General features: G+C 35.2%; 1 protein-coding gene across 2 annotated transcripts in view; it reads right to left on the minus strand.

The window, feature by feature from the left end:
- CCDC39 (coiled-coil domain 39 molecular ruler complex subunit) overlaps window positions 1-20,450 on the minus strand; it is a 94,505-nt gene that overhangs the window by 29,859 nt on the left and 44,196 nt on the right. For both annotated transcript variants that reach the window (XM_081302334.1, XM_081302333.1), the window contains 6 exons: window positions 19,889-20,008; window positions 17,896-18,042; window positions 15,204-15,362; window positions 14,278-14,370; window positions 14,052-14,180; window positions 10,412-10,603 (listed from right to left, as the gene is read on the minus strand). In XM_081302334.1, coding sequence (XP_081158460.1) covers window positions 10,412-10,603; window positions 14,052-14,180; window positions 14,278-14,370; window positions 15,204-15,362; window positions 17,896-18,042; window positions 19,889-20,008 — 840 coding nt within the window. The remainder of the gene's footprint in view (window positions 1-10,411; window positions 10,604-14,051; window positions 14,181-14,277; window positions 14,371-15,203; window positions 15,363-17,895; window positions 18,043-19,888; window positions 20,009-20,450) is intronic.

Consider the following 20,450-nt stretch of genomic DNA (forward strand, 5'->3'; position numbering starts at 1 on the left):
AAGATAGTGGAACAAAACAGATATTACTGCTTTATGTATATATGTGACTACATAACCAATGTGATTCTATAACATGTACACTCAGAAAAATGAGAAATTATATCCAATCTATGTATGATGCAAAGTGTATAAATGCATTCTACTATCATGTATAACTAATTAAAACCAATAAAAATTCTTTAAAAATAAATAAATAAATAAATAAAAATAACACCATAAAATTCTGAGAAGAATTCTAAGGAAAAAACTAATTAGTTTCCACGGTAATTTTTTTGGATTTAATATAAAAAGCACATGAAATAAAAGTTCTTTATACCCAAGATGATTTTTATCAAAAAGTAAAAAGTGAAGAGGATGTGGAGGAAGGGAAATTTTCACTGGTGGTGGAAATGTAAATTTTTAATTTAATTGAAAAGAAATATGGAGGTTCCTCAAAAAATTAAAAACAGAACTACCATATAATCCAGTAATCCTACTTCTGGACCAAGACCCCAAGGGGAGAAAATCATTATGCTAAAGACAGACTTAATTCCCCAAGTTCAATGTAGTCTTATTCACAATAGTCAACAGAGGGAAACTGCCTAAGTATCCATGAACAGATGAGTGTATAAAAAAACTATATTCCACATGATGGAATATAGTTCCACCTTGAAAAAGAAAAAAATTCTGCTACTCCTAAAAATATGGATGAAATATGAGGGCATTATGCTAAATTAATTATGCAAGAAACAGACAAATACTGCATGATCTCACCTACACGTGGAATCTAATAAAGTCAAAAACTTGCATTAGCAGATAATAGAATTCTGGTTAGCAGGGGCTAGAAATTGGTCAAAGGATATAACTATTCAGTTGTAAAGAAGTTATGGAAATCTAAAGTATAGCATGGTTAACACTAGGGTATTATATATTTGAAATTTTCCAAGAGAGTAGTTCTTAAGTTTTTCACCACACACACCCAAATAGTTATGTGAAGTGATAGATGTATTAATTAGCATGATCAGGGTGATCATTTCACATTATATATACCTATAAAAATATCACATTTTATACCATAAATATACACAATTTCAATTGTCAATCATTTGTCAATAAAGCCCAGAAAAAAGATAAATATATTTTTTAAATAAAAGAAAATTTGCAATCTATTAAAGAGGATCAATAGTAACTATCTCAATGTAAGACAGAGGTTCTAACATCCTAGTGTATAAAATATTTTTTTAAATTTTTTTAATTGGTTGTTCAAAACATTACAAAGCTCATGACATATCATCTTCCATACATTTGATTCAAGTGGGTTATGAACTCCCATTTTTTACCCCAAATACAAGTTGCAGAATCACATCGGTTACACATCCACATTTTTACATAATACCATATTAATGACTGTTGCATTCTGCTACCTTTCCTATCCCCTACTAACCCCCTCCCCTTCCCTCTCATCTTCCCTCTCTACCCCATCTGCTGTTGTATAATTCTCTCCCTTGTTTTTTCCCCCTTTCTCCTCACAAACTCTTATATGTAATTTTGAGTAACAATGAGGGTCTCCTTCCATTTCCATATAGTTTCCCTTCTCTCTCCCTTTCTCCCACCCCACTCGTCTCTGTTTAATGTTAATCTTTTCCTCATGCTCTTCTTCCCTGTTCTGATCTTAGTTGCTCTCTTTATATCAAAGAAGACATTTGGCATTTGTTTTTTAAGGATTGGCTAGCTTCACTTAGCATAATCTGCTCTAATGCCATCCATTTCCCTGCAAAATCCATGATTTTGTCATTTTTTAGTACTGCGTAATACTCCATTGTGTATAAATGCCACAGTTTTTTAATCCATTCATCTATTGAAGGGCATCTAGGTTGATTCCAAAGTCTAGCTATTGTGAATTGTGCTGCTATGATCATTGATGTGGCAGTATCCCTATAGTATGCTCTTTTAAGATCCTCAGGGAATAGACCGAGAAGGGCGATAGCTGGGTCAAATGGTGGTTCCATTCCCAGCTTTCCTAGGAATCTCCATACTGCTTTCCATATTGGCTGCACCAATTTGCAGTCCCAACAGCAATGTACAAGTGTACCCTTTTCCCCACATCCTCCCCAGCACTTATTATTGCTTGAATTCATAATGGCTGCCAATCTTACTGGAGTGAGATGGTATCTTAGGGTGGTTTTGATTTGCATTTCTCTGACTGCTAGAGATGGTGAGCATTTTTTCATATACTTATTGATTGATTGTATGTCCTCCTCTGAGAAGTGTCTGTTCAGGTCCTTGGCCCATTTGTTGATAGGGTTGTTTGTTATCTTATTGTTTAATTTTTTGAGTTCTTTGTATATTCTGGATGTTAGGGCTCTATCTGAAGTGTGAGGAGTAAAAATTTGTTCCCAAGGATGTAGGTTCCCTATTTACCTCTCTTATTGTTTCTCTTGCTGAGAAAAAACTTTTTAGTTTAAGTAAGTCCCATTTGTTTATACTTGTATTTAACTCTTGGGCTATGGGCGTCCTATTAAGGAATTTGGAGCCCGACCCCACAATATGTAGATCGTAGCCAACTTTTTCTTCTATCAGGTGCAGAGTCTCTGATTTGATATATAGCTCCTTGATCCATTTTGAATTAACTTTTGTGCATGGCGAGAGAAAGGGGTTCAGCTTCATTTTGTTGCATATGGATTTCCAGTTTTCCCAGCACCATTTGTTGAAGATGCTATACTTTCTCCATTGCATGCTTTTAGCGCCTTTATCAAATATAAGAAAGTTGTAATTTAGTGTATTGGTCTCTATGTCCTCTATTCTGTACCATTGGTCCACCTGCCTGTTTTGGTACCAGTACCACTCTGTTTTTGTTACTATTGCTCTGTAGTACAGTTTGACCTCTGGTATCGCTATACCTCCCGATTCACACTTCCTGCTTAGAATTGCTTTTGCTATTCTGGGTCTTTTGTTTTTCCATATGAATTTCATGATACCTTTATCTATTTCTACAAGAAATGCCGTTGGGGTTTTAATTGGCATTGCGTTGAACCTGTATAGAACTTTGGGTAATATTGCCATTTTGATGATGTTGGTTCTGCCTATCCATGTACAGGGTATATTTTTCCATCTTCTAAGGTCTTCTTATCTCTCTCTCTTTAGGGTTCTGTAGTTTTCATTGTACAAATCTTTCACCTCTTTTGTTAGGTTGATTCCCAAGTATTTTATTTATTTTTGAGGATATTGTGAATGGGGTGGTTTTCCTCATTTCCATTTCAGAAGTTTTGTTGCTGATATACAGGAATGCCTTTGATTTATGCGTGTTGATTTTATATCCTGCCACTTTGCTGAATTCATTTATTATTTCTAGTAGTTTCTTTGTAGACCTTTTTGGGTCTTCTAGGTATAGGATTATATCATCCGCAAATAGTGATATTTTAAGTTCTTCTTTTCCTATTTTTATGTCTTTAATTTCTTTTGTCTGTCTAATTGCTCTGGTTAGTATTTCAAGGACTAAATTAAATAGAAGTGGTGAGAGAGGGCATCCCTGTCTTGTTCCAGATTTTAGTGGGAATGCCTTCAGTTTTTCTCCATTTAGAATGATGCTAGCCTGAGGCTTAGCATATATAGCTTTTACAATGTTGAGTTAAGTTCCTGTTATCCCCAGTTTCTCTAGTGTTTTGAACATAAAAGGATGCTGTACTTTGTCGAATGCTTTTTCTGCATCTATCGAGATGATCATATGGTTCTTATCTTTAAGTCTATTGATGTGGTGAATAGTATTTATTGATTTCCGTATATTGAACCAACCTTGCATCCCAGGGATGAATCCTACTTGATCATGCACAATTTTTTTGATATGCTTTTGTATTCGATTTGCCAGGATTTTATTGAGAATTTTTGCATCTATGTTCATTAGAGATATTGGTCTGTAGTTTTCTTTCTTTGAAGTGTCTTTGTCTGGTTTCGGGATCAGGGTGATGTTGGCCTCATAGAATGAATTTGGAAGAGCTCCTTCTTTTTCTATTTCTTGAAATAGCTTGAAAAGTATTGGTATTAATTCTTCTTTGAAGGTTTTGTAAAACTCCGCTCTATACCCATCCGGTCCAGGGCTTTTTTTGGTTGGTAGTCTTTTGATGGCTTCTTCTATTTCTTCCTTGGTTATTGGTTTTTTAAATTGTGTGTGTCTTCCTGACTCAATCTGGGCAGCTCATATGACTTAAGAAATTTATCGATGTCTTCACTGTCTTCTATTTTATTAGAATATAGGGTTTCAAAATACTTTCTAATTATCTTCTGTATTTCTGTAGTGTCTGTTGTGATATTGCCTTTTTCATCCCATATGTTAGTAATTTGAGTTTTCTCTCTTCTTCTCTTCGTTAGCATGGCTAAGTGTCTGTCGATCTTATTTATTTTTTTTCAAAGAATCAACATTTAGTTTTATCAATTTTTCAATGGTTTTTTTTGTTTCAATTTCGTTGATTTCCGCTCTGATTTTAATTATTTCTTGTCTTCTGCTATATTTGCTGTTGTGTTGCTCTTCCTTTTCTAGGGTTTTGAGATGTAGTGTGAGTTCGTTTATTTGTTGGTTTTTTCTTTTTTTTTTTTTTTTTTTTTTTTTTTGAGGAATGAACTCCAGGAAATGAATTTCCCTCTTAAAACTGCTTTCATTGTGTCCCATAGATTCCGGTATGTTTTTTTTTTTTAATTTGTTTTTAATATTTATTTTTTAGTTCTCGGCAGACACAACATCTTTGGGAGTATGTGGTGCTGAGGATCGAACCCGGGCCGCACGCATGCCAGGCGAGTGCGCTACCGCTTGAGCCACATTCCCAGCCCAGATTCCGGTATGTTGTTTCTGAATTGTAGTTTATCTCTAAGAATTTTTTTATTTCCTCCTTTATGTCTTCTGTAACCCATTGATCATTCAGTAACATATTGTTTATTTTCCAAGTGATGCAGGATTTTTCCTTCCTTCTTTTATCATTGATTTTCAGTTTCATTCCATTATGATCAGATATGGTACATGGTATTATCTCCACACCTTTATATTTACTAAGAGTTGCCCTAAGGCATAATATATGATCTATCTTTGAGTAGGATCCATGTGCTGCTGAGAAGAACGTGTATCCACTTGATGATGGTTGATATATTCTATATATGTCGGTTAAGTCTAGGTTATTTATTGTGTCATTGAGTTCTATAGTTTCTTTATTCAGCTTTTGTCTGGAGGATCTGTCTAATGGTGAGAGTGGTGTGTTGAAGTCACCCATAATTATTGTGTTGTGGTCAATTTGACTCTTGAACTTGAGGAGAGTTTGTTTTATGAACATTGCTGCACCATTATTTGGTGCATATAAATTGATAATTGTTATGTCTTGGTGGTGGATAGTTCCTCTTAACAGGATATAGTGTCCTTCTTTATCCCTTTTGATTAACTTAGGTTTGAAGTTGATTTTATTCGATATGACTATGGCCACTCCTGCTTGCTTCCGAGGGCCATGTGAGTGGTATGATTTTTCCCAACCTTTCACCTTTAGCCTGTGTATGTCTTTTCCTATCATATGAGTCTCTGAAGGCAGCATATGGTTGGATTTGTTGTTTTTTTTTTTTATCCAGGTTACTAGCCTGTGTCTCTTGATTGGTGAGTTTAGCCCATTAACATTTAAGGTTACAATTGAAATATGATTTGTACTTCCAGTCATGTTTATTTATTTTTTTATTTATTTTAGTTTGGCTAGTTTTTACTTTTTGGTTGTTTTCCTCCCCCTTTACTGAGATACCTCCCACTGTTGGTTTGGGGCACTATTTTTCCATTCCTCTTCTTGTAGAATTTTGCCCAAAATGCTTTGCAGTGCTGGTTTTCTGGCTGCAAATTCTTTTAGCTTTTGTTTATCATGAAAGATTTTAATTTCATTGTCAAATCTGAAGGTTAATTTTGCTGGATACAGTAATCGTGGTTGGAGTCCATTATTTTTCAGCGTTTGAAATACATTGTTCCAGGATCTTCTTGCTTTCAAAGTCTGTGATGAAAAATCAGCCGTTAACCTAATTGGTTTACTCCTGAATGTAATCTGCCTCCTTTCCCTCGTAGCTTTTAATATTCTCTCCTTGTTCTGTATGTTGGCTACCTTCATAATTATATGTCTTGGAGTTGGTCTATTACAGTTTTGGATGTTTGGGGTCCTGTAGGCTTCTAGGATTTGGCAATCCATTCCATCTTTCATCTCTGGGAAGTTTTCTAGGATTATTTCATTTAATAGGTTGTCCATTCCTTTGGTTTGAACCTCTGTGCCTTCTTCTATCCCAATGACTCTCAAATTTGGTTTTTTGATGAGGTCCCATATCTCTTGGATAGATTGCTCGTGAGATTTAAGCATTTTTTCAGTGTTGAGTATACTCTTTTCAAGTTGATAAACTTTGTCTTCATTATCTGATGTTCTGACTTCTACTTGATCTAGTCTATTTGTAATATTCTCGTTAGCATTTTTAATCTGGTTTATGGTTTCTTGCATTTCTAAAATTACTGTTTGTTTTTTTTAAGATCTCTATCTCCTGGTAAAGCTCGTTCTTTGCAGTTTGAATTTGTTTGTTTAGTTCGTTTTCTAAATATACTTTCAATTCTTGGACTTGCTGTCTCATGTCTTCTCTAAAATTCCGTTCCATCTGAGTTAGGTGTGCCTTGATTTCTTTCCATGTCCATGTTTCTGATGCTTCTAGGTCCTCCTGTAGATTTAAGTTGTCCTGCATTATCTGTAGTCTTTTTTTCCCTTGTTTTTTCATGTTGTTCACGTTACTTTCCAGCTCTGTTTGACTGCTTTGTAACTGCTTTCTCCTATACATTTGTTTTGGCTTTGTTTATCTCTGTTGTCTCTCCTTTGTGGTGGGAGAGTATGCCTATAGATGTTGGGCTTTATTGTACTTTAGAGCTGATACATTCAATTTATAAAGGGCTTCTGGATTTTTTATGCATATAGTGATTTGTTTTTTGTTCTTATGACTTTAGGTTAGGTGCTATGCAGGTATAAGGGTTAGTATGTCTTGGCTACTTTAGAAGATTGCTCTACTGAAGGGGGCTACTAACCATCGATTGGATCAGGGTGTTGGTAGTAGCTAGGTATTTAGGAGCACTATAGATGGCCTCGAAACATTCACCTATTTGCATTTAGACAGTTAAACGAAATGGAGGACATAATGCTTGGGATGAAAGTTGGGGGAAGGGAAAGGAAGGTGCTCTTGAAAAGAAAGAAGGAGAGGGAGATAGATAGCATAGAGGAGAGTGGAAAGAACAATAAAACTTGGAAGGGGAGAGAAAGAGGGGAAAAGGGAGAGAAAAAAATAAAATAAGAAATAAAATTAGGTTTTAGAGATCCATTTTCTTCTCTTCCCGTAGGCAAAGCTGTGCCCTCCGGGCTTAGTTTTGCCCTCAATGTGTCAACAGCAATCCCTGTAAGGCCGCTCGTGGGAGTCTCTCAATCCTGTTGGTCCAGGGCTGTTTAACTTCTAAGGCCCCTCCCCCCCTTCCTCCTGCCAGCCAGCCAGGTCCTGCTCACAGGAGGCGGTTCCCCAAGGATTTGGTTACACTTTCAGCCCCATTGAGTGCTCTATTTCCCTAACGACTGAGCACTCTCTCTGTCATTCATCTAAGCCCCAGTGCTGTGGAGCTGTGGTCTGGGAGTCAAAAGTTTAATTTTTCCGGACCCCTTTGGTGGGCACACCTTCGGAATCTGGCAGCTAAGACCATTGGTGTCGCTGCTGGTGGTAATGGGAGTTGGGGGTCGAGGAACCCCTCTGCTTCCCTCAGCCCCTACAATCACAACCACTCCGCTGGCAGTAGGAGGAGTTGGGGGTCTGGAGTGTCCTCTGTTTCCCTCCGCCCCTACCATCACGCCCTCTCAGTTGGCGGTTGGGGGAGTTGGGGGTGGGGAGTCTTCTCTGCTTCCCTCTGCCCCTACAGTCACGCCCACGTCACTGGCAGTAGGGGGAGTTGGGGGTCGAGAGTCCTTTGGCCCTTACAGTCACACCCACGGAGAGATTTTGAAGTTTCCCGGTTGTTTGTATCTGGTGTGGGTGGGAGTCACACTCCTGCTAAAGTAGATTCCGCTGGGAAGGAATCTCTTTGGCCGAACTTTGGTGACTTCCCCTCTCTGCTATGGCGGGCCCCTGGCTCCTTGCCGGAGTGTCCAAAGGGAGGGGTGGAACTGGCTTGTCTCTGGTCTGACACAATCTCTGGTTTTAGTTCCCAGTTCGCTATTTCATAAAGCCTTGGTTAGATTCCCTTCACGTCGTCTGGGGGAGGGGGAAGCTGTTTGCCGGGTGGGCAGGGCCATTAGCAGAGCCGGGAGGGCACAGGCCGTCTGCCAGGCCAGGCGGGGACCCTTCTCGCTGAGCCGGGCCGCCGGGGGCCGCTTGTAGAGCCGGGCAGCTGCGGCCGCATGGCTAAGAGCCGGGCGGGGTGGCCGTTCGCAGAGCGGGCGGGGCCGACAGGAGAGCCGGGATGGCGAGGGCCGTCTGCCTGGCCGGGTGGGGACCCTTCTCACCGCACCACTCCGGGCCGCTGGCCGCTTGCAGAGCCGGGCGGGCGGTGGCCGCGGGATTGGACCTCTGCCCCCGCGTGGCCAGCCAAGATTCACTTGTCTGGGACAAACTGTCACCTCTAATAAACTTACTAATTCCCGGCAGGTCTCCTTTCAGCGGAATTTTGCTAGAAGTTCCTCAGTAGGTAGAATGTAACTGTTTTAATGGGTCTTTCTGATCCCGTTAATGTGGAGATCCTGGAAGTGCTGCTTCCTCGCCGGCCGCCATGTTGGATCACCTTTTTTTAATTTTTATTGTTGGTTGTTCAAAACATTACATAGTTCTTGACATATCATATTTCACACTTTGATTCAAGTGGGTTATGAACTCCCATTTTTACCCCGTATACAGATTGCAGAATCACATTGGTAACACATCCACTGGTTTACATATTGCCATACTAGTGTCTGTTGTATTCTGCTGCCTTTCCTATCCTCTACTATCCCCCCTCCCCTCCCATCTTCTCTCTCTACCCCATCTACTATAATTCATAAAATATTTTTTAATAATTAATAAATTAAATAAATAACATGAATGTTCTCAGCGACATTATTCAAAATAGTTTTAAAAAGTGGAAACAACCAAAATGTCCATCAGCTGATGAATGCCTAAATGATGGGGTATATCCATTATATGGAATATTACTCTGCATCAGAAGGAATGAAGTATACGCATGCTATTATGTGGGTGAACCCTGAAAATATAGTAAAGAAGCCAGTCAAAAATCTATATGTTATATTTCTTTTACATGAAATGTACAGGATAAGAAAATCTCTAGAGAATGAAAGTAGATCAATAGTTGTCAGGAATCAACAGAAGGGAAGAGGATGACTACTATTGAGGATAGGGTTTCTTTTTGGGGTGACAAAAACATTCTAAAATTAGACAGTGGTGATAATTCCCCAACTTCATGAAAATACTAAAAACTTTTGAATGGCACACTTTAAAAGAATAAATTACTATATGGTAATTACATCTTGATAAATAAATTATGACTGAATAATAAAATAAGTGAATCAATCAATCCTTGTGTTCTTTTCTGAAACTGGCTTAAACCCTGAAAATTTTAAGAATGAGCTATCAGCAGTGACATCTAATTTAAGCAAGAAATTATTTATTTTTATGATCTGATTATTATCTTTATACAGAAAAAAGTCTTCTCCATCAGAGATAAAAATGATAATAGCTTGTAGAATAAAATGGTCTATAATATTTATAATATTCCAATTTTCTACTTCAAAACTGGTAATTTCAGATCATATTACCTCAATATAGAAATATTCTAAAGATCCTCTCTTGCTAACTAAAGGGCTATTCTCTGCACAAAATAGTCTAGTTGACATGTATGCCTGAGAAGTTTTGTCCTCTAATTCTGTTCCAAGTTTCTTTATCCCCACATTAGCCTACTATTAGACCAAAATATCATTCTACATTAGCCTACCAGACCAAAATAATACTCAGTGAACTTAAGCAGGTATCTCCAGTTGAATTTTAGAGTTAAAATTACACATACACTTGTAGCAATGGAAAGACACCTCACATTATCACCCATAACTATACGTTAATATTCATTTTCACATTTGCCTGTTACCTTGCCACTACAATTTCCATCTAGATCCTCAGAAACCATTTGTCTTCAGGTCCCTTACAGAACACCATATGTGGCGAGCAGATTGGGCACTGCACAACTCCATCAGGAGAGCCCTCCCAGGTACCTCAGCATTCTGGGGCTCAATGGGAGCATCCTAGAAGTTTTATAAAAGAGATGTAGCAAGAAGAACTAGAAGATAATTCCTTAAACCAAGGAAAGGCTTTATGCTACCGTATAGTAATGTTGTCATGAACACACAAACCCATCTTGTAGTTGACATACCTCATCCTTCAGCTGACTTCTGCTAGTTTCATGGTGTTGATATTCCATTCTACATTTAAAAACTTTACGCTCAGCAGCAGAAATTCTTTTTTCATATTCTGCATTATTTCCAATCTCACTTTCCAAAAACTTAATCTTTTCTTTGACCAAATTTTCCTTTTCTCTTGTTTCCTGCTTTACCTTCATTAATGCCTAGGATTGAAACAAATGTGTTCACTTAAATATTTGTTTAATATAACAAAACTAAAAGGAACTTCATTTTTATTTTTTTCCATTATTATATTCAGCATTTAACAAAAAACATTTTAAGAGATACTTTTATATGAATAAAAGAGTCTCTTATATGAACAAAATACTAATATGTCATACACTAATATCTATAAACTCATACGGCTAAAGGTCTCTATTTTATCTTTTTGGAACTTTGTTAAAGAAAGAAAAACAATTGGGACTTTACATATGAAGGGTAGCACCTAAAAAGATTATACTATTAACTATTTTTCACATAGAAACTTGTATTTTAATAAATTTTTCCAAATATTTTATAGATCAGTATTTTTCATCTTTCAAAAATAACATTTTAATTATTTGTTTGTAAAGCAAGATCTTCATTCGCATCTTTTGTTGATCTTAAATATACAATAACAAATGGAATACATAAAGTATAACTGAAATGTGGACAAAATAAATATGAGAACAAGGAGATAATGGATTCTACCCCAGAGGAGTCAATAGAAGATAGGACTCAAGAGGCATCATTTAAGTCAGGCCTATGACAGTGCATGGAGATGCATAAATATTCTAAAGTGATTAGAGGGCAGGGTGGGAGGACAGAAAAGAGAAGGGAATAGATTAAGAACAAGATATAGATGCAAGGAATGAGACTGGAAAGGTAGAACTTAGACCACAATTGTGTAAAATCAAATGCCATTTTAAAGAGGGTCAACTTTTTAAGCACTGTGGAACAAAGAATATTTTAAACCTGGGGAATAAAAAAATCAGATGAGCTTTTTACAAATGACTCTGATGGCAATAGATTTGATGAATTAAAAGGAAAAATTACCCTAATGTATTTCTTTTTATGTTTACCAAATGGGAACCTACCAAATAACTAATCCTAGGAAACTGGGGGAGGATATATGTATTCTGAAATCAGTAAGTTTTTTAAGTGTTACACATAATATTTGTACACACTTGCATATTAAATTGATGCATATCTGAGATTTAATGTACTTTTAATAAGATGTTTTAAATTTGTTTAATGTAGTATTCCTATATGTTCTCTATAACAAAAACATTCTATAACATTCTATATAATTATTGGGCTCATTCAAACAAAAGACATAGCAGAACTTCCTATGTTTAAACATTTCCAATGATCATTCTAAAGTTTTCTGCATTACATTAATTTTTCTAACACTTAGGCAAATGCTTTAAGCCTACTTCAACATTATATTTCTCAACAGTGCTATTTATGTTTTCATATGGGTGATGCTTATAAGTGAAAATATGTTGCTTATACCAACATTTCTACCTTAGAATAAAACCATAGTATAGAATTTTTTTCTTTTCTAAATACTGTTTCTCTTAAGAAGCCAATTTCAGAATTTTTTGGCCAGACTCCTGCTAAGGTGTCACTAAAAAGACAAGTTTTGTTTGAAAAGAGACGAAAGAATACAATTTCAGTTGCAGAATATCAAAATATGTCACCACCCCCAAACAATCCTACTTCAACTTACTGACCATTTTGAGTTAAAGGCACTTGAAACACTACAGATCCCAAGAAGGGTACTCTTCTTTTTCCCCTTGAAAGCAAAAGGCAAAAATTCTATATGAAAGGTGCCCATCTACCACAGGAGAAAGACATTCACATCACCAGAGACAAGGAGTCAAGGCCAAGAGAAATCTAGATATACAAATCTCGTCAAACTAATCCTTGCCATCCTACTTATTTTTCCAAAATTGCAATTCTTTGTTCAACTTAGTATATAAGCACTTAGGTCTTGCCACATCTTTTGAGTATTTTTCTTGTTTGGGCTTCCCTGTATTTGTAAATAAAATATGTATGCTTTTCTCCTGTTAATCTGTTTTTTGTCAATCCTAGATAAAAAGCCTAACAGGATAGACATAGAAAAACCTAACCTATCCAGTCTAAATGCTACTGCAGTATGAAGCAGCTCTTGATGACTCACAAAAATTGATTTTACACATCTCTACTCTACTCTGTATTCAGAAGACTCATGTTGGTATAGAAGTAGTTATACCATAGAAATCAGAAATACTTAAACTAAGAGGTTTTGTGTTTATTTTATCTTGTTTTCTTCTCAGAGAACAGTTATAAAAAAACATTTAGAAGTGTATCACTGCCTAAAGAAACCACCACTTGGCACCCTTCCTAGTCTCTGACAACCCAATCAGAGATGTCAATGTGAAACTAAGAACCCACTATTATTATGATCAGATAGCTACTACTGCCAAATCAATGGGCTGAGTCAATTTAGCCATGGAGTGGTTTGAGAATGCTGTTTGTGGACCTATAAGGTGAGGGGGGACAGACAGGACTTGATTTTGAAAGTAGAAAGAAGTTTAAAAAATATATAACAATATCTACAATTAAGAGGACCTCATAGTATAATTGGTTCTCATGTATTCCTCCTAGGGAGACATAGCCCATTAACCAATAAAACATTGGTCTCTTACAGAAATTTAAAATACAAAAAATCACAAGTAATCAGAATTCTAAACTCCCAGTGGCCTTGGCTGCTGTCCTTTTTTTGGAATAGTTTTATAATGGAATTCTGAAACACATCTTCTCAACATCCTTCTCTCCTCCTTGATTTCTTCTCCTTCCCAACTCCTCCTAATCCTTCCATTTTTACTTACTAATACTTCATTCCTTATTTCTTTCCCAATAGGGTTCTCCTAAATTACCTCTGAAAGTAACAAGTGATAATACTAGCTCTATATTACCATTGTGCCATTCTCCTCCTCTTCTACATCATTATTGGGACCCCAAATTAAAAAGTTAAACCTAGCCAGGCATGGTGGCACACACCTGTAATCCAATGTAATCCCAAAGGCTCAGGAGGCTGAGGCAGGAGGATCACAAGTTCAAAGCCAGCCTCAGCAAAAAGCGAGGTGTTAAGCAATTCAGTGAGTCCCTAAATAAAATACAAAATAGGTCTAGGGATATGTCTCAGTGGTCGAGTGCCCCTGAGTTCAATCCCAGTACCAAAGTTAAACCTTATAACCATCTTGTCTGAATCTCCTTTATTTGTATCTTGGTTATTTATCAAGGCTCATTTCCCTACACCTGTAACTAACTGCCAAACTGCACATACGTTAAATCTAAGGCATCATGGACAACCATGTGTAAGTCAGGGCCTTGGTTTTACTGCAGTAATATTTGTTACACAATTCGTAGGTGGCAAGATTCAGCCTTCATGGATTGTAATACTATAAGAAAATAATATTCATAAAATCACATTTCTAATTGGAATCAGCTTTGAAAAACATCAAAATTATTGAATCCTGCTGCAAAATTGACTTCCAAATAACACTGTGATTTACATTTAAAATAAAGAGTTAAATACAAAAGAGACAAATACAGCTGAACATTACAAGAACTAAATTACTTTACCAAGGCACAGTCATCTATGTCTTGATCCCTTCTCTGCATCTGTTCTATTGTGTTCTCCCACTGTTTAATGAGTTCTTGTCTTTCATTGTGAATATTACGAAAATCTTGTGCTGCTTTATCCAATTCTAACTGTCAATTAGAGAGCAAAGAACATTTATGTGAATTTAAGTGCTTCTGTAAACATCACCTTGCAAAAAAAAGAAATAAAAACCTTTATTAAACCAACCTGTGCACTTAGAGTCTCCACGAGTTCATTGTCAAGAATCTTTCTTCTCTGATTAGATTCCAAAGTCAGTCTTTCTAATTGCAGAGTCAAGGCCTAAGATGTGGTTTCATGCAAAATATTCATTATTATCATTTTATTAATTTAAAAGCTATTAGATAATATACCCAATATTAACTACTTTTACACAAAATTATGCATTATTTGATATCTACACCAACTATATATAGTATACATTTTCCTTATCTTTTAACCCCAAAGGGCTAAACTATTTGCATATAGCTTCATGAATATTCAATAATTTCTAAAATGACTCTTAATACTTCTTAAATAGAAAAAATATTAAATTATAATCAGACATTTGAAACTACTTAACATAATATATTTGATATTAAGCCTACTAGAAAATAGCATGTTTTATAATACTAACTTTGTTAATATCACCAGATATAAGTGGAATTTAAGTGATGGTTATGATAACAGATCAAACAATAGCACTATATTCTCAAATAGCAAAAAATATAATATTCAAACTATATTTTAAATAAAATAGGTAAAATGTCAATAAAAAGTTCTATTATGAGACTTTCTGTTCTGAAATGCTCTCAAGAATCCTTCTAAATCAAGATAGTCTTAACCTGAGGTCCATGGATCCCCAATTGATCAAAGAAGAATCTATAAAACTGTCAAAGGATCTGTAAAACTACCAGCAAAAATTTTTGGTTATTTAAGTATAGTGATTTTTTTTTTGGTATGGAGAGAATATTTGGCTTTACTAGATACAAAAAGGAGTCTCTGGTCCTGCTTTAAAAATCAGTAAATACAATTGTAGGTAGGTAGGTAGGTAAGAAAGAAGGGAAGGAAGGAAGGAAGATCGACATACTACAGATTTAGAGACAAATTGACAATTACAATTTATAATTTCTTACCCTAATTTTATTATCATCTTGTTGTGCATATTTCTGAAGAGTGAGGGCATCACTATCTTTATGAGCTGATTCTTCTAACCAGGTCTCCAAGGCTTGCTGGTCCCAATTCATTTGACATTTCAAACCATCCAATTTTTGAGTAGCTTTAAATATGCCGTTCTTGTTTCCAAGGAATGTTAAAGGGAGATTACAAAACGTTATTCACTATACAAACCAAAATAAAACATAATATTGTATACAACAGAACATATTAAGCAGAAATTCTGCCCCCATCTTCCAGATATTCAGAATGTCACATTTCACTACAAAACCATCATACTCATATTTTAATTTTTTAGTCATAAAATACAGAAGTCATAAAATGGAAAATTACACAAAGTCGAGAACAGTAGTTGAACCAGAACCCTCTTGAAAAAGTTTTTCAAACAGCATCTTATTGGCAAAAAAAACAGACATGAAGACCAATAGAACAGGATAGAAGACACAGAGACAAACCCACATAAATACAGTTATCTCATACTGGACAAAGGCACCATAAACATTCATTAGAGAAAAGATGGCCTCTACGACAAATGGTGCTGGGGAAACCAGAGATCCAAATGTAGTAGAATGAAATTGAACCCCTAACTGTCAACCTGCACAAAAATCAACTCAAGAGTGGATCAAGGACCTAGGTATTAGACCAGAAACCCTACACCTAATAGAATAAAATGTAGGACCAACTCTCCATCATGTCAGCTTAGGAATTAACTTCCTCAACAAGATTCCTAAAGCATATGAAGTAAAATCAATAAATGGGATGGTATCAAACTAAAAGGCTTCTTTACAGCAAAGGAAACAATCAAGAATGTGAAGAGAGAGCCTACAGAATGGGAGAAAATCTTTATCATATGCACATTTGATAGAGCACTTATCTCCAGGATATACAAAGAATTCAAAAAACTTAATATAAAAAAACTCAATCAATAAATGGGGAGAAAATGAACAGATATTTTACAGAAGAAAAAATATGAATGGTCAATTAATAGATGAAAAAATATTCAACATTTCTAGCAACTAGAGAAATGCAAATCAAAACTACACTGAGAGCCCATCTCACTCCAGTCAGAATGGCAATGGTCAAGAATAAAAGTAACAATAAATGTTGGTGAGGATGTGGGGGAAATGGTTTACATTGCTGGTGGGACTACAAATTAATACAACCATTATGGAAAGCAGTCTGGAGATTCCTCATAAAACTTGGAATGGAACCACCATTTGACCCAGTTACCCCACTCATTGGTATACAGCCAAAGGACTTAAAAATAAGCATACTACAGTGACTCAACCATATCAATATCTATAGCAGCTCAATTCACAATAGCAAAGCTATGGAGCATTTCAACAGATTCAACAGATGGATGGATAAAAAATGTGACACACACACACACACACACACACACACAATGGAATATTATTCAGCCATAAAGAAGAATGAGATTATGGCATTTGCTGGATATGGATAAAACTGGAAACTATCATGTTAAGTGAAATAAGCCAGTTCTAAAAAATCAAAGGCCAAATGTTCTCTCTGATATGTGAATGCTAACACACAATAAGGGGAGGGGGAGGGAAGAACAGTTCATTGGATTAGACAAAGAGGAATGAAGGGAAGACAGCAGGGATGGGAATAGGAACGACAGTGGAATTAATTGGACATAACTTTTCTATGTTCATATATGAATACATAACCAGTGAAACTCCACATGGTGTACAACCACAAGAATAGGATCCTAATTAGAATACGTTATACTCCATGTGTGTATAATATGTCAAAACACACTCGACTGTCATATATATCTAAAAAGAACAAATAAAAAAAATTGGGGGGTAGCTTCCTGACAGCAATCTCCTCAGTCACTCCACCAAAGCCACCCCAAATATATACACAGTCTTAGGTAAAAATGTGTTTGATATGTTAACTAAAACCACAAGTTCCTGTCAGCCCCATTTCCAATCATATTTGGAAGTCTCTTATCTATATAAGATATAAATTTTTGAAGTATTCCTAACAGAAGCAAATATAGTAAAGTAGCTAAAAAATATTTACTATTTTAAATTTAGTCATAACCTATATTCATAAAACGGAATAATATAGAAATACAAATTGATATGAATGATATTACATATACAAATACAGTATAAAATTATAACAAAATTTGTATGTGTATATTTCCATATGTACATGCATATATAAGAAAAGAATCAAAATTTGGAAAGAGCTCCTAACTCAAGTAACTAGAAGCTAAAGAAAAGAGAAAGGTTAAAGGAGCTTAATATTAGAGTCACAAAGCTGACAAATTAATACAAAAGGTAAGAATTGTAAATGAAATTCAAACCTAGAGTGATACAGCTGTTAAAAATTTAGCACTTGCATATAAACCATGCCTATTATATTATAACAGGCAGCCAGTGTGATACTTTGCACAGACTCTCAATACATAGCTGGAGAATGAATAATGAGGGAAATGTAATAATGTAGCATTATTTTATTCAATCATATCTCCATGCCCTTTTGTTGTCCAAAAAACAATATAAGTAAATGCCAGGAAACTAATGGATGCCTTCTTTACACACAAACAAAAATCAAGGTTCCTTTGATGAGAGAGAAGGTACAGTAGCACAAATTTTTAAGTAGCACTTCAACACATACTTCCTTGTCACTTTTTCTTTCCTGTATTGTAGCCATCTCATTTTCTAGTCGACGGATCTCATCCTTCACTCGTCCCAGTTCTCTTTGGGCAATGGCCTTAAAATGCTCTTCGCTTTCAATCTCATGTTCCCTGGCTTTGTAAAGAGACTACAAAAGGATACACAAAATAGAAATACTTTTAAATGTTAACATTATGAAATGTTTATAGTAATCCATTAGACAAAAAAACAGTTCCCACAAAATGCTTAGATTGAGTATTATAAACTCTAATTCTCTGAAACCTACACCACTTTATACTGTTATTATAATGTACTTTGGCAGCTCACTAGTTGTAAGAAAATTAGTCAATGAACTGGTGGGAGAAAATATTGTCAATAGTTTTCATATATTATGTTGATCTAGAAAAAACTAAAGAAAACAAAACTTTATAAGGTGAGATTTAAAAACTACAACTCATTACTTATCTATCAGTAAGAAGAAATACCAACTTAATAATAATTGGGAAATGGAATGTTTATATTGAATTGATCACATATTCTAACAGAGATAATTTTAAAATAATTATTTAAACATTGAGCATTATTTCCCAGAATATATTAGTAAGTAATCATGCCTTTGTATTATTTTATTTAAAGAATGAACATTTCTTAACCATTTATCTAGTAGTGCTTTGAAATTAATATTCAAAATTAATTATAATATTAAAGCTATATATTGTGTTATAGGAAAATTATCACATTTTGTTTCTACTTAATCCAAGTTTGTCTATTTAGTCCAAGTTTAATGATTATTATAAGATATACCTATGAAGAATCTCTGTCTTCCAAATCCCCAACTCATTAGTTAATTTCAAAGTTTATTGATTACTACTCAAGCATAACAGGATTCGAGAATCCTGACTATTGTTTTTAAAGGTAACATTCTAATGAAATTTGTAAGCCAGGAAAAACTTATTTATATTGAATATAAATTGTTTTTAAAAACATGGCTTTGGCCAGGCAAGCCTGTAATCCCAGTGGCTTGGGAGGCTGAGGAGGAGGATCTAAAGTACAAAGCCAGCCTCAGCAACAGCAAGGCACTAAGCAACTAACTCAAGTGAAACTCTGTCTCTAATTAAAATACAAAATAGGGATGAGGATATGGCTCAGTGATTGAGTGCTTCTGAGTTCAATCCCCAGTGTTCTGCTCCCCCAGCACCCCTTCGGAAAAAGAAACACATGGCTTTGTTCTTTGTTCACTTTTAAGAGTTTTATATTTTTTTCTCAGAAAAATTATTATTAAATTTGGAAAAAAAATAGTTTGGAAAAGAAGTTTGTAAACTCTCCAATGCTGATATACAGAGCTATCTGCTTTGCTGCGTATCAACAAGTTAAATACATTGTTCATAAAGCAGAAGTCTACTTAATTACTTCATGTTTTAATTTTATTTTATATACTTCTAAAAATGAATTATGCCCTCCCCAGATAGCTTAGGTCTCCTAAATATAATTTAACTTTTGAATATCAATATTATTAAAATTTCAATTCTTGAACAATGAAGTACCATGATACGGTAGCAACCACTAAAGTGCGGACTATTGACCTCCATTCAAAATGATCCCAGTTGGCTATGCTGAAAAACTTAAAAAAAAGAGAGACTGAAAATCTATTATGTATTATATTATCCCTATTTCTGCTTACAGCCTTAATTTCTCATTGTCATCATGGTATTCTTCTCATATTAATCTGCTACTTAATATTATATTCACTTATCTGAATGATGATTTCTCCTTTCGTATGAATCAACTTTTGTTTAAAACTGGTAGCAGAGTTAATTCCCCCAAAGCCTTTTTTTTAAATATACTTTCAGATTCAAGTTATTTTCCCAATATTTTAATTATTTTAAAGTTTCCTATATCAAATGCAAATAAAATCACAGACACAAATACACTGTGAAATATTTGTTCCATGACTATACATGACATAATCAACATAAATTTCAATATTACTATACCTGTATAAATGATAACTCTTGCTTAACATCTTTGAAGTGAGAAGTCATAGCATTAATTCGATCTTCATAGTCACGTAGCTGATCTTGCAACCTTGATCTTTCATTCTGCAGCTTTGATAACTGTAAATAATAAATGTCATGATTAACCAAAGTCTTATTAATTGGTAGTGTAATTCAGTGACAGTGCACTTGCCTAGCAGGCATGAAACCATGGGTTTGAATCCTAGCACCTCCAAAAAATATATATAATTTACTTCAAAAGCCCTTCCTGATTCTTTGCAGCTGAAGACATAGCTCAGGGGTAGAACAATTGCCTAGCAGGTACAAGACCCTGGGTAGGACCCCTAGCACTGCATACATACATACATACACACATACTTACATAAAGTTTTATCACCTTTAAATCCCTAAAATCTAAAGAAAATTATATCTTCACTTACTTTGCATCTTATTTTGCTAATGATAACAAAATACCATAAACTGGTTAATTTAGACAATAAAAATTTATTCCTCACAGTTGTAAAGAGTGGGAAGCTAAGATCAAGGTGCTGGCCAATTTGGT

The sequence above is a fragment of the Spermophilus citellus genome (genome assembly GCF_964194105.1).
Source record: "Spermophilus citellus genome assembly, chromosome: 7".
In the NCBI taxonomy this organism is placed as follows: Eukaryota; Metazoa; Chordata; class Mammalia; order Rodentia; family Sciuridae; genus Spermophilus; species Spermophilus citellus.